The 14,812-nt window shown below is 29.5% G+C and overlaps 1 protein-coding gene across 1 annotated transcript in view; it reads left to right on the top strand.

The window, feature by feature from the left end:
* Positions 1 to 7,821, top strand: part of c11.1 (maestro heat like repeat family protein c11.1) — a 183,587-nt gene extending 175,766 nt beyond the window's left edge. The window contains exons 36-37 of the mRNA XM_035361194.2: positions 3,255 to 3,320; positions 6,636 to 7,821. Of these exons, the coding sequence (XP_035217085.1) occupies positions 3,255 to 3,320; positions 6,636 to 6,718 (149 nt within the window). The 3' untranslated portion in view covers positions 6,719 to 7,821. The remainder of the gene's footprint in view (positions 1 to 3,254; positions 3,321 to 6,635) is intronic.
* Positions 7,822 to 14,812: the final 6,991 nt, after the last annotated feature.

Raw genomic sequence — 14,812 nt, 5'->3', positions numbered from 1 at the left:
AATATCACTTAAGTAATACTTGGCTAAAATGTAATGCACAATAATCATCACCACCTGCATTTGGCCAATTGGATCTCATCCTTCTCTTTTGAGTTACCATTTAAGTGAGGGAGAATATAAAAGATTTCTCGTTGCATGCCCTTGTGGTGTAATTGGTAGCAGATCCAGTTAATGTAAGAAGATCAAAGTTCAAATACTGGTAAAGACAAAGGTGACTTTTCATGTCTCATACAGTGGTCTCAAACTGGCAGCCCGTGAAGCAATTGTATGTGGATCACAAAGATATTTCAATTATAAATTTGTTACAAATACACCGTTATAAAAATATCAAGATTTTTAATTATTTGAAGTCCGAGTTTATATTATTTCCGTTGCTCTTGAAAACTAATGTAACTCATCAGAAAATCTATAAAATGGTGCTAACCAATTTACAGTGTGATATAAATCTTAATCATTTAAAGAACAGATTTTAGTAACTTTTATTTGTACTTGTCGAAAAGAAGTAAGTTCAGTTACAAATTTTTGCACCAGGTATAATCACTTTGTTCGGGAATACATTTATATGTGAGCGGTCCCCCCTGCCACAATTGAAAATAAATAAGTAAAAAAAAGTTCAGTTGACTGATGGGCATTTACAATCCATAATGAAAATAATTTCTAATAATTTCTATGCATTTATCAGAATCAGAGAGCTATCAAGTTTCAAGTTGTAGTAAGAAATAAAGATGCTTATAATTACTTACATACAAGCATATGTTATTTTTATTTATGCTTCAAGGAAAAATTTAATAAATAAGAAAAAGATACTTAAGTTGTCATCATTTATTCTCAAATTTTTACCCTTTTGGAAAATGTTCTCTGAAAAGTTAAACATTTCATAATTTCGTTCTGCTTAAATTTGTTATTTAATGTTAAATTAAATACATTAGAACTATTTTAAATAAACATCAGCCTGTAAATTTAAAATTTAGTTGTGAGCATATTTGTATTACAAAGTATCACCAACGAAAATGTCTTGCAGGTTCCAAACTCAGATTTCAGATAGAAAATAAATATAAGTTTGAGCTTTTTGCCTTTCTGATACTACTGTTTATGTATGTTTCAAAAAATACTTAATAAGCAAAATTTTTAATTTATGTAAAATATATTTTATTTTGTTATAAATATTCTTACCCGGGAGTTATTTCCAGATCATGCAAACAACCCATGCGTATGGCCACTGCTCTAAATAACCTACATGTTTTCTAGTCTCTATATGCTTTCTTATTTTATAATTGCATTTATCTTTAATAAATAAGATTTGAGTTTTGTAAATGAGTGAAGATGCATAAATATTTGTGACTATAACAGATCATAAAATTCAGATAAATTCTCTGATATAAATTTATTTCTTTGTACATAAATTTTGTAATAATTCTCTTTTTTGATAGATGAGTATTATATTTAAATAAACAAATTAATTTTGGATAGAAAGTTTTTAAAATGTTCTTCTTAGGAGCAATAAATGACCAAAGTATTTGAATGCTGCCAGTAGATGGTACATACGTTGCATCTACGTAATGAAACATCAGTTGTAAAATGGCTATACTAATGAAAATTTTGCCAAATAGTGAAGTGTAATAAGGTTTCTGTGTCTAAAATGAACTTAGACACAGAAATAGCATAAGTTGTTGAAGTATACAACAATATCATCATATCACACAAACACATTTGATTTTAATGCACTGAATTTGATAAAGGCAGCACAGATGAACAACAGTTGGCCAAGCATGACCCCACAGATTACGGTGTTTATCTTTTTGATGCTCTTATTCAAACGATTGTCATGTATGACTTAAAATATTGCTAAGAAACTAAACATCTGATAAAAAACAATATGCACAGTATTATTAATGAGCACTTGGGCTAGAAGAAGACATGCTCATACTGAATGCCTGAGTAGCTCATAGATGATGATAAAACTGCAAGCCTTGAATTAGCTGTCATGCATTCAATACTGTTTAATAACAAAGGTATTTTAATTCTGCATCAGCTGTTACAGGAGATGAAACATGTAAACCTGGTGTGGTGACTTCAAGGATTTGACTTTAATTTCTTGTATTTTAGTGTCCTCTTGGAACAAATGTTTAGATGAGCATGATGACTAACTGAAAGTTTATGTTTACCAATGCCTTAATACTGTGTATCTTAACTGTAGAACAAACTTTATCCTTGAGAGGGCTTACCTTTTTAATTTATGTTATAAAATTGATTTAAATAAAATCAATGCAGGAATGAAGCAAAAAAAAAAATAAGCAGAAATATGAAATAAAAGTTTTTATTTCTTACTGTGTTTAAGTGCACTTCATAAATTATTCCATGTAAATGTAAAATCAACAGTAACACAGTAAGCACTTACAAATGTGTCTGAGAAATATTTGGTGAAATGTGTTATTTTACTCATTTAATTATATATCAAATTTAAATAACTCAAAATATCAGGCACCCTTAGACATGCTGTCTGGTTCAATAACATAATGCTCACTAAAATAACATTTTTAAAGCACTTTTGTTATTTTGAAATAAAAGAAGTTTTTGTAATTTCTGTTTATTGAAGAATATTTTTTGCACAATTTAATCTTCTTTAAAATAGAAGAAGGTAAAATTCAAATCAAAAAAGGTAAAATTCAGGTTTCTCATGTGAAATTTTCTATGCATTTTTTATAAAATTTCAGAATAAAGTAAAAAAAAAGAAAAAAAAGAATTACAATCATCATTAACATTTTAGGGAGAATGCATGTAATGTAAAATAGTTAACAATGTCAAAATTGCCAACATGAACTAAAGGGAAAGAGCTAGAAAACTAATATAAGATCATTTAGTTAATATCAAAAAATCAAAATAATGCAAAAATGTAATAATAAAACATAAAAATTAACTTTGATATATTTTGAACTATGAAAACATTTATTTGAGAAAGCTGATGAAAGATTTTTGACTACTTGTATATAAATTCAGAAGTCAAACAACAAAAATCAGCGTTATATTTAAAAATTTTCACAGGACTAGTTTCGATGGTTTTACTGAACCACCATCGTCAGCTGTGAAAATTTGAAAATATAACGCTGATTTTTGTTGTTTGACTTCTGAATTAGTATTTGTTCAGCGTGTTATTGTTTCGTAATTACTTGTATATGGTTTAAAAGTTCAGTAACAATCAGTTTTATTTAATGTATAAAAACATTTTAATTTTGTATTTTTGTATTTTCTTATAGGTTACTTGCTTGGAAACCTTCCTGTTGAAAAACAAAATTTAATACCAAAGGAAAGAGTGTGTTCAGGCAAGTGCTCATGATTTTATTCTTTTGATTATACAATCAATGTGTTCATAATTTTTATTATGTAATGCATGGTAAATTATACTATATTTCTTGTATATACTATGTTTCTGTATGTTTTCATAATTTCCATGTCATGAATAATCTTAAATTCAAAAAATAATATTCTTTGAAATGTTAAAAGTTATATGTAAATTAAAGCTATTTTTATTAGTACAAAATTTCTTTCAAAAATTCCGTATTAACATGTAGAATTAAATGAAACTTTTGTAAATTTGATTAAATAAGTATGAAAAATACATTTTCTAAGATATGTATATATATTGACATAAACTTCTTTATAAATGTTATGGTATTTTCTTATTAGAAATTAGGACAAAACTTTAAATGATTAATTAGCTAATGAAATAATTCTAGATAAATATATTATAATAAATAATTAATTTAGGCCAGCCGAAATAACATTTTTTTTCTTTAAATAAAATAATCGTTTAGTGTGAGGAAAAATTTGAATGCAAAAAAATTACACGAGAAAAAAAGTGAGTACAGAAATGATTTGGACAAAACATCCTTTATATCAATTTAGTATAGTTTAAGGAATCAGTTCAGGTTTAATCTTAGCAAGTAAGAAATGCTTTATTCTTCTGGCTTCCTACGTAACTTGTATTTTGTGTATTTCAGGAGAATTATTTTTCAGCAGAGAAACTGAAGTTCTCAAAATAAAAATTTTATAATCATTCTCTCCTACCTCAGTATAATATTTACCTAAAGGAATTTTGTAATTTCTATTTAATTTTTTTTATTTATTCATATATTTTTTCTCTCTTTTCCCTTTAATGAAGCATTAACAGGAAAGTAATTTGGTTTTAAAAAAATGTTTTGTGTTTTATATATAAATTTTTATTTCCAAGTTTAGATTTAAAAATTTGTGTATGCTTTTATTTTTTCAAGTATTGGATTATTATTTTTGCAAGTTTTGTTTTTGGGACTCTAGCTTGTCACAATATATTATTAAATTTGTTATTTTGTTCAATTTTTTTTTTTTTATTTATCATTGTTTTTGATGCTCTAACTTCTTTTCATTTTGATACTGCTTTAACATACAGAGGTTATACTGTTAAAGACACAGATTACTTTGATTGTTTTTCTAATATTATTTTTTAACTCTGTGTCTTCATCTGTTCAGAACAGGCTGTTTTATTTACTTCTTTCATTGCACCAACTCGCTGGAGACAATGCAGCAAAAGATTTAAATTTCATTTTTGGTTCTGGCATATTTTACATCCTATTTCTTGTAGTTTGCTTCTGAGCTTCTGGGTTTTTTTTTTTTTTTTTTCTTCTCGTTTTGGTTTATTTAGAATTGAATATTAGGATGATTTTAAATGTATTCTTATTTTTTTTTCCCACCACCACTTGCTGCTATCAGCACACGATTAGATTAAGTTTTGAACTGTTTTTTATTGCTTTGTATTTTTTCAAAATTTAATGATGTGCAAGGTCATACATAGTCCATAAGAAAATCTCATTATTATAAAACCTCAAAAAACTGTCCTTGGTTTATTTTTTAGATTCATGGTGTATTAAATTAATACTTGAAGACCAGCATATCAGATAATTTTATATATATATTTAAAAGAACTGAAAAGAAAAAAAGAACTTTTAGCTTTTGAGATCTTTTAACTGTGTCACTTTATATGCAAAACTGTATAAAACAGATGGAGTTTTATTTTGTAAGAACTAAGGGATTAATGAGAAATTATTTTTCAAACTATAATAAATACAGCATCTTGGAATAACCAAAGTATTTGACCTGAACATATTACAGTCAAAAGTCGTTAATTCGGACACCCATAATCCGGACCTCAGAGTTACAAACTTTCTGCATATGCGTCGCATTGACGCATGCGCGTAAGACCTTTACGGCTGCGAATATGTGTGTGCGCGTTTAATGTATAATGGACGGTATAAGCTAAGCTAAAATTATCTAATTCAGTTAATGTTGCAGATTGCGTTGTTCCTTAATCTTCGAATTGGATCCGGCTTATTATTTTTTGCAGACTGTTAAAGCAATTTTATAAAAGTAAGCTTGAATTTTCGATTATGTCAAATAGAATTTCCGATATATATTTACTAATATGTAAAGGATCTACAAAGCGAAAGTATGTTTCGAAGTCCATTAAACAAAAAGTGGAATTGTTGCAAAAAATGGATAAAGGTTTTGTTTCTCTAACCATTCCGAAACCTGTTTATCAATTTCACGCTGCTCTGTGGCAGGGGGGGGGCGCCGCGGCGCGCAATCGAATTGGAAGTTGATCTGTCAGCACTATCCTTATCTTCAGGGCAGATGTTTCTATTTTATTTGGCTTATAATTCCTTACTAAATGTAGTATTTCATCTCGATGTACTCCGTCTTTGATATGATTTAAATCAAATTCCTCATCATTATAATTCGCTTCCGATAGTGAAGAAAGTGACACAGAGTTTATTGAAAACGAAAAAATTTCGATTGACAAATTAGTCGCTATTCTCGACACGGCAATTAAAGGACTTGAACAGCGAAACTTTGTAACTGAAAAAGAAATTATGTCTGTTTATAGAATTAAAGAGAAAGTATTATCACATAAAACGAAGCAACTTAAACAACTTACATTGAAAGAAATGTTTAATAAAGTAAGGAAATAAATATTAAGCTTTTTTTTTTTTTTTTTTTGTAAATTTTGATACCCTTTAGATCATAATTGTTCTTTATTTCATAAATTATGGTTTCATATTTTTAATTTTATAATTTCTGCATGCCATCTTACCAGATTTAAAGTGATGATTTATAATCTAGGAAAATCGATAATCCGGAATCGCCAAAGTCCCGACGAGTCCAGATTAACGACTTTTGACTGTATATGACGCATTTATGACTCTATTTTAATATGAATTTTTCAGATGATGCACTTTTGCATAATTTTCTATAATCAGTATTAAGTTATGGCTACTTACTAATTAAAAATGTCTCACTCAAAACTAAAAAACCATCAAATAATAATATATATATATATATTAATGTATATTATAACATTGAATTAGCAGACATTAATATTTAATATATTTTGACATAAAGAGATAAAATTGATCCAGAGGCTGAGATCACCAGATTAAGAAAATTGCAAACAATGAGTTTAGATTAATTCAAATTTGAAGTTTTCATATAGGTTCAGATATTCTGATGTTTATGCTATATAAAGGGAAAAGATCCATGGTGAAAATGTATTATATGTGTTTATCACTGAAAACTGTTTTATCCAAAAATGTTTTCTTATATTGCAGCCTTGCTTATTTTATTAAAAGACCAGTCATCTGATGTAAGAATAAGAGCAGCTGAAGCATTAAGTTTGCTATATGAGTACTGAATTTTACATCTACGATATTGAACTATTCAATGCCTCAAGTAGAATACTAGTAAGTGAAAATAGATCTGCTTGATATTTTTTTCAATGAAAGGTTTCATATTTCGATAAATTTTGGCCAAGAAATAATAAATTTTATATTTATTTGCATCCTGTTCTTTTTTCATAACATTAATTATAACAGTTATACAGAATTCATGCCACATAGTTTGAAATATACCTCACATAAAAAAGTGTATACTTAAATCCATCTAAAAATTAAATTCTTGAATTCAGGTACTTTATTTGCATGTGTTATGATTTATATAAATAATTCTAATCTTGTTCTATTGAAAATGTGGATTTCTTGTAGTGATTAAAGCTTAACATTTTATAATTAAAATCTAATCTAAAGCTGTAAAATAATTCGTTAAGAAAAAGGTATGCATCAGATATTATATACTTCTAGCTGAATTAACTTTTTTTATCAGCTTATGTGTAAATGAAAACAGATGCAAAATGTTAAGATTTATATTATTATTATTCTTAAACTATAAAGTAAAGTGTTGTCATATTACATGTGTAAAACTATTTAAACTATATACAGTATAGAAGTGTATACAAAATTATTTTTTTAATAAAAAGTTTGTGAGCATTTCTATAGAAAACAGCACAGCAGTTATTTGGATATGTAGAAGAGTTATAAATTATAGACAATACTGAAGTGTTATATTTGAAGCTGAAATTATAAAGTAATGTGTTTATATAATTTGTAGCAATCAAATATGAATTATTTTTAATTTCTGATTTATAATTTTAATGCATGATTGAATATGTAAATTAAAAAATAGCTTTATTACATGCTTATGTGCCATGATCTTTGCAAGATAACTTGAAACAAAAAAATGTTTTGTATATTTTCTTTTATTTGCTATATTTGTGATACTTTGTTTCGAAATATTGCTAGATGTATAGTTCTTATATTTTTCTACACCATTTTTACAGATTAGTGTCTTAGGTCTGATTTTTGTTTCTAATCTGAAAAGTTTGATTAAATGTAAAACTGTGAAATAAACTGTATATTTCAGTTTGTCTATTGATTGTAAATAAATATTTTTTGGGGGATACATTTTGTTTTTGCTGTAATATATTTGATGGGGAGTTTCATTTGAACTTCTCATTTTCATTTCTTTAAACACTTAGAACTTTTTATTTCCATTAAAACAATTATGCTAAAATGAATATTTATACTCATGGTAAAATTAAATTTTTAATGTGCACATGCAGAGTGTAACAATTTAATTCCCAGAATTGCCAATTAATGTAGCCCATTGCATAATTATATCGAAATCGTGAGTATTTGTGTTTAAACATGTCTCAATGTATGAGTAAATTTTAAGATAGGTGTTAGTTATGATAATTGAGAAATAAAATATTTCTGAATGATAATGTCATGTGTTGAGTTATTTGGAATACAATAAATATCTGCATGTGTACTTTGAGGTAAAAATGGCCAATTGGATTTCTGTGAAAACTAGAAAAAGTGCTACTCATAGGTTAGAACCATTGAAAATGCAAATGGTGAAAAAATCAAGTCTATCTGATTTGTGTAAGAGACTCTGGGATGTGCCAGATGAACCTAAAAGCAAACTATGGACATTAATATTTACAGGTTGTGATATAATACAGTCTAATGACTGTTTCTAATGACTGTTTGTGAGATTGATAACTGATAAAATTACTCATTAATTCAGAAGTTTACTAGCTTTAACTGAAGAACTTGACATGCAAAAAATTTAATGTGATGTTTATGCATCACACGCATAGTCACAATATACTCCTTATATGAAACTTTCTGGGGGGATTATCCAATTACATTATCCTGTTCATTAAATTGAAGTATTTTCTTGTCACTTCTAGCTACGTCCAAAATTAAGCATGGTGTGGAGCAAATTAAGCAAAGATTCTGAAAAATACAGTTCACAAAAAGCAGAATGTGAGACAAATACTAAAATAACATAAATTGTCACACACTGTGTATAACCATGGAAGACAACTTTTTCAAAAAATGTAATTAAATTTATTATATACAAGGTGTTTATAATTAAAGTTCCCATATTCAGGACTGTCCTACAGCCATAACCAATCATTTAGAAAAATTCAAAATTTTGTGTATGTTGTAATAAAGGAATGGTAAAAGACATTTAGCAAAAAACCAAATTAGTTTTAAATATCACCATTCAAGAGCCCATTTCTTTAGTACACTACGCAAAAAAAAAAGGTACAGTTAAATATATCCCATTCTCCTAGGCCAATTGACGAAATTCAACTTGCGTTTTTCATGTCTTGAAAGCGCGACTTGGGATATGTATTAGATTTATATATAGCATTGTTCTAATATAAGTATTCTAACACAAAATCGGACTTTTCTGAAATGACACGTCAATATTTTTCCATATTTCGATTGTACGAGTCAAATTATGCCAAACTGCCAAGTTTTTTAAAAAATTAGCTCTCAAAATTTTAGCTCCTCAATATTAAATTGAATTTGATATATATATTAATTAATATCTCTTTTTCATTACAATTACTTGATTTCTTCATTCACAGTTTGAAATTTAGGTTCATTCCAAATAAAATTCACCCATTTTTTACAAGTTATTTTTAAATATTTTTAATAAATTTTTCGAAAAAATTTCTGTATTATAACTTAAATTTGTAACGCATCTTAAAGTAGATGTATTTCTAGGCCCACCTTAGAGTATTTTATTTAACATTTTCTAAGATATACAATAATTTACATATTGGTTCATTTTGAAATTAGGCCTCTTTTTTTCCTTGAGTGATAACGCCAAATGTGGTTTAAGCATTTTGTTAAAATTATTTGAAGACTTAGGTGCAAAAGTCACATAGTTCAGGCTCCTGGGCTAAAGCCGCATGCTGAGTGTAATGGATAGAAATTACATGACTTTATATAGCATAAAATATCTGAAGTCTTTAATTGAGAATAAAATTTCTCGTGTGAAGTATAAATAAGTCTGCGTTATTAAATTACTCCGGCTAACGATGTCGAAAATAGAATGGCAATTAAACTACTGTAACAGCAATTCATGGCAGGAGTTGTACAAAGTAGCGTGCATACAGCTTGACGACGATAGTTCCAAATGGCTGAGGACAGCTGGCTTTCACAAGATTAATCAATTGAATTTTCCCTAACTGCTGGACAACACACAATGGCACCTGAGGGTTACTACTGAAGTAATGAATGAAGACTTTTTTTCCCCTCTCATGTACATTAAAAAAAAGGAAAGGAAAATAGGTTATTAAAAATTAAGAATTTCGCCAAGCGCATTATTCTTGGCGCAAACTGAACAAAAATGTCCCCCGAGAAAATTTTTTTTTAATTTCTCCTTAAATTTCACACCAAATTTTACAAAATTTAATATTTAGGCATAATTCGAGTCATAGAATCGAAATATGGAAAAAGATTGCCATGTCATTTCAGAAAAAGTCCGATTTTGTGTCAAAATATCTATATTAAAACAATGATATATATTAATATATATCTTAAGTAGCACATTCGAGGCATGAAAAACACAATTTGAATTTTGTCAACTGGCTCAATAGAATGGGAGATAAAGAACTGTCCTTTTTTTAGCGGGGGGCACAGTGTACATACGCAATTTTTTCCAATGCTCTGCAGCAGCCGTCGGAAAACTTACAAAATATAAGAACATAGAACACAGAAAATTTGTTCTCACTATGGCTGCTACTCGTTGAGTTTGCAAGATTGTACTTTACTTTTTTTAGCAGGATCCCGTTCCTGTGTTAGTTGCTTTACAGGCACTTCAGATTTTTAGGGGCTTTGAATAGCTCCAATTTCTGTTAAAGGATTCTGAACAGATAATGAAATAAGCAACAGAATTGTGGGTTGTTCATTTTGGAGGAGGAAAAAATTATTTCTATAGAGACAGCAGAAGAGATAGGATCCAAATTTTAGCACTGGTGTTCGGTTTTCAGTTGTACTCGAACTAGCTTGGTTTATACATAAATATCATTTTCTGACAATAATTATAATTTCATTAACTGGAAAATACTGAATAAAAATACATTAAGGAATTTTTTTCCATGCATGAATCATAATTTGTTCTAAAAATATTAGAATAGTGCGACTTTTTATATCAAATAAACTAAACTGCCTAATTAAGTATTAGAACTTCTAATTTACTATGCTTTGAGTTCTTGCTCTATAGTTGGTGACATTTTCAAGTAAATTTATATTGAGATACAATAACATGTTGAACAAATTTTAATTTAGAAGTCAAACAACAAAAATCAGTGTTATATTTTCGAATTTTTACAGTTTCGATAGTTTTACCGAACCATCATCCTCAGCTGCAAAAGCTCATTTGTGTTTTTGCAGCTGAGGATGATGGTTCGGTAAAACTATCAAAACAAAAAATTTGAAAATATAACGCTGATTTTTGTTGTTTGACTTCTAAATTAAAATTTATATTAAGTTTTTTTTTTTTTTTTTTTAGATATTGTGTTCATAAACTAGCATGGACATAAATCACCTTTTGAGAAAACTATATTTGTAAACCTATTTTCTGACACTAAAGAATATAAATTTTCTTCTCCTAAATCTTTACTTTTTCAGCTTTTAATATTTTTCTATGCTTTCTCGTAATTAGTGTAGACAACCACCAAAACATTTTTAGATTAAAAAATAATGATTTTAGACAAATTTCCTTCTATTTTCCAAAATCATTAAGTTAAAATTTATTTTTAATAAATCAAATAATTTTTAAACTAAACTCTTGAAAAGGTCTTACTAAATAAAATTTGAATATCCACCTGCTTCATAAATTCCACTTTATCTCAAAAATAAACAAAAAAAGTCTATACAGATTTAGCATCTATTATTTCTTCAATATTACATTTTAGTTTCTTGGACTGACTCTATATGCAGAGTTGAGATTCTCTAAACACCTTGAACATGTTTCAATAAAGGCACTGAAAAAGCTAAATATCCTTAAAAGACTTTGTGGTGATCAAGACCAAAAACCCTCAAGAATACTTACATTTCCATCGTCAGGCCTGTTCTAGATTATGCAGCACCCATATGGGCATCGGCAAAGCCTACTGCTAAGGGAAAGATCGACGCTGTTCAATATAGGGCCTCTAAAATCATCACTCAAGCTGTTTCATCAACAAATAACATCAAAATTGAAAAGGAATGTGGCCTCGCCCCCTTGGGAGAGCAGAAGAAAATTAATAACAATTAAATTTACCAACAAAATACAAACCCTTGTTGAACATCATATCTCAAGTAGAACCTTCAGGGCATGGAGTGACAACTGCAGGCTTAAGAGATCCTCAACCCTCCAACATGACCAAGATATCAGAAATGTCATCAACCACAAATATGAGACTCAGGATTTTCAAAGAACCTTACAACATTCTGTGCCCTCTCCCCCAAACAAAAATTTATTTAAATCTCTTACAGCCTTGTACCAAGAAAGATCCCACCGCAATAATCAAAGAAAAGGGGTGACCAAACCATTGAAGAACTCCGACCTCAACTCAAGATCTGACGATCGCCTACACAGACGGCTCTTCCGACTCCAATCTGAGCAGAGGAGGAGCGTGAGTCTTTTTCATCGGACCAGATGGAGTGCAGAAATGCCACAGTATTCCTGTTGGGAAAATCGCCTCCAACTATACATGCGAGCTCATCGCCATCAAAAGTGCTCTGGAGATTTCTCTCTCTAAAGAAGACCAGAATTCCAAGGGCATCATCATCTTCTCTGACTGCAGATCAGCATTACAAGCGATCCAGAAGGGCAAATGTCAACTCAGTCATCAGATCATTGAGCTCACAAACAAAATCATTGCCGCCCAAAGATCCTGCATCTTACAATGGATACTGGCTCATGTAAATATTTTTGGTAATGGGAACGTCGATGAGCTTGCAAAGGCATCCCATGATTCTCCTCAGCCATCCAACTGCCTAACCCTTGTTGATCCCAATGCAGTTGCCAGCCAAAGACTAATTGGTCAAGTTAAGGAAAACTCCATCCCGGAATTAAACTGTGACAGAGCCATATCCCAAACAAAAATTTATTTAAATCTCTTACAGCCTTGTACCAAGAAAGATCCCACCGCAATAATCAAAGAAAAGGGGTGAGAAAGAAAAGGGTATCATAACCAGACTTAGGATAAATCACTTAAAAGGGATGAAGATTTCTGCAGACGGACAGCGTAGTTACACCAACATTTGTCCTCATTGCCCAGATGACATCCCACTGTCTCACCATCACATCTTCAGCTGCCCAGCAATCCAGTCCAGACTGTTTAACATCGGCATTGAAGACCCAGTGGACCTACTTTATACTGATAGAGCTGCCGAGGTTGCAAAAGCTGTCTTTGACTGCTTTGAAGCTATATAATTGCACTTTGTCATAGACACGACATCATCATCAGTTTCTTAAGCAAATTTTTGAAAACTCGATACCTCATGCAAAGTGATATCTTGCATGATGTTCTCTAGTTGAATTTTTCTCTGCACTTGCCATTTCTTTTGCTACTAATCGATTCAACATTCTTTGCATTAATGGCCACAATTAGTTTATTTTTAATCATTTGAAATCCATTTAATAATTTTGTTTTCTGAAAGCATGACTAATAGATTATTTAAAAAAAGGCATTTAACTCTTTTCAATAACTCAGTGACCAATTAATCAACAATTCATCAATACTTTTGGTTTCAAGGAAATTTTGCTTCATAGCATTATGGCCTTTATAACATTGTGTTGTTTACATGTTTCTAAGTTACAGTAACCATGAAAATTGTATATATCATACTTCCTGTTCTATAGCTGGAACATTTTGAGTTTCTGATATTCTTTGAATCTCGTCTATACTAAAAAGTGATCATTTCAACCAAAGATGTTAGCTACTATTAAATATTACCTCATTTCAGTATTTAGAATTCTTATTTCTCATTGAGTTTTGAGAAAGAAAGCTAAAATTTTCTAGTCTTTGGCAGACACAGATTTGTTTTCCTTTTTCACCTGACTATTAAATGCAGCAGATTGGATTAATATTTTAACATGCTCTAAATTAGTAGATTCCTAAACTGTTAATAAAATTCTGTTGCATATTTGAGGTTACATAGTATTTGATTCTTTTCATATTTTTTAAATATTTTTAATAATACTGTTGCATTCCACAGGACAGCTCTGATAGTCTTCAAAAGTCACGCTTTGAATACAGTTTTATTCCACCAAAGATTGGTAAATCCCTTAAATTAGGTATTTCAGCAAATTTTCTACAGATTTTGATTTTTCAAAATAAAAAACTAGTTTATGAATTTCTAATTAGTTACTTTCATGAAGCAATCATTACAATAAAACACTGAAATATTACGCAGTTTAAGAAAACTTGAAAAATTCAGGCAGACAATTTTTTAAATGCCACCTTCTATAATCAATGCAAAATAATATCATAATTATATATATTTTATTTATCACAGATGACTTTTGTTTTTAATCTTCAACAGTATCTGAAAAAGTCATCACTTTCACCCCTCCAGCCTACATTTTGGCTATGGAAATGCCTTTTTTAACCAAATTTTTTTGGGCATTCTCTGGGCTGACAGATTCACTAGTTTAAGGTCAGGTCAGTGAATTGTACATCCATTGTCGAAGTAAGGTGTGCAGCTATGTTGTTACAGGTGAAAGAAACAACTAAATGTGAAATTTTGTTTCAATCTTGTGGAAATGCCGAGGGAATGTCACAATGTGCTGCAACAACTGCTTTATTGAAAAAAACTATCCAAATAGTACAAGAGCTTCTGTGATGGTCAGAACAGCATGCAACAGCCAGGTAGGCTTGTGACATTATGCAACAGCAAAAACTTGTTGCCAACTTTTAACTAAAGATTGTTGATTGATAGTTCAAATACTCACAATGACAATATATATATAACATATGGATCTGCTTATACAATCAACATAAAGGTAGGGTAAGTGTGAAATATGTGCATGGTTAGCTCCTCTCAGAAACAAGACAGGTTGGAGATGTGCAACAAAGTGGATAGTGACCCCAACTTTC

The sequence above is a fragment of the Stegodyphus dumicola genome, chromosome 3 (assembly GCF_044657685.1).
Source record: "Stegodyphus dumicola isolate Sdum_Otavi_A_Nest chromosome 3, ASM4465768v1".
Classification (NCBI taxonomy): Eukaryota; Metazoa; Arthropoda; class Arachnida; order Araneae; family Eresidae; genus Stegodyphus; species Stegodyphus dumicola.
The sequence above is the reverse complement of the archived record's forward strand: the minus strand, read 5'-3'. Positions and strand labels throughout refer to the sequence as shown.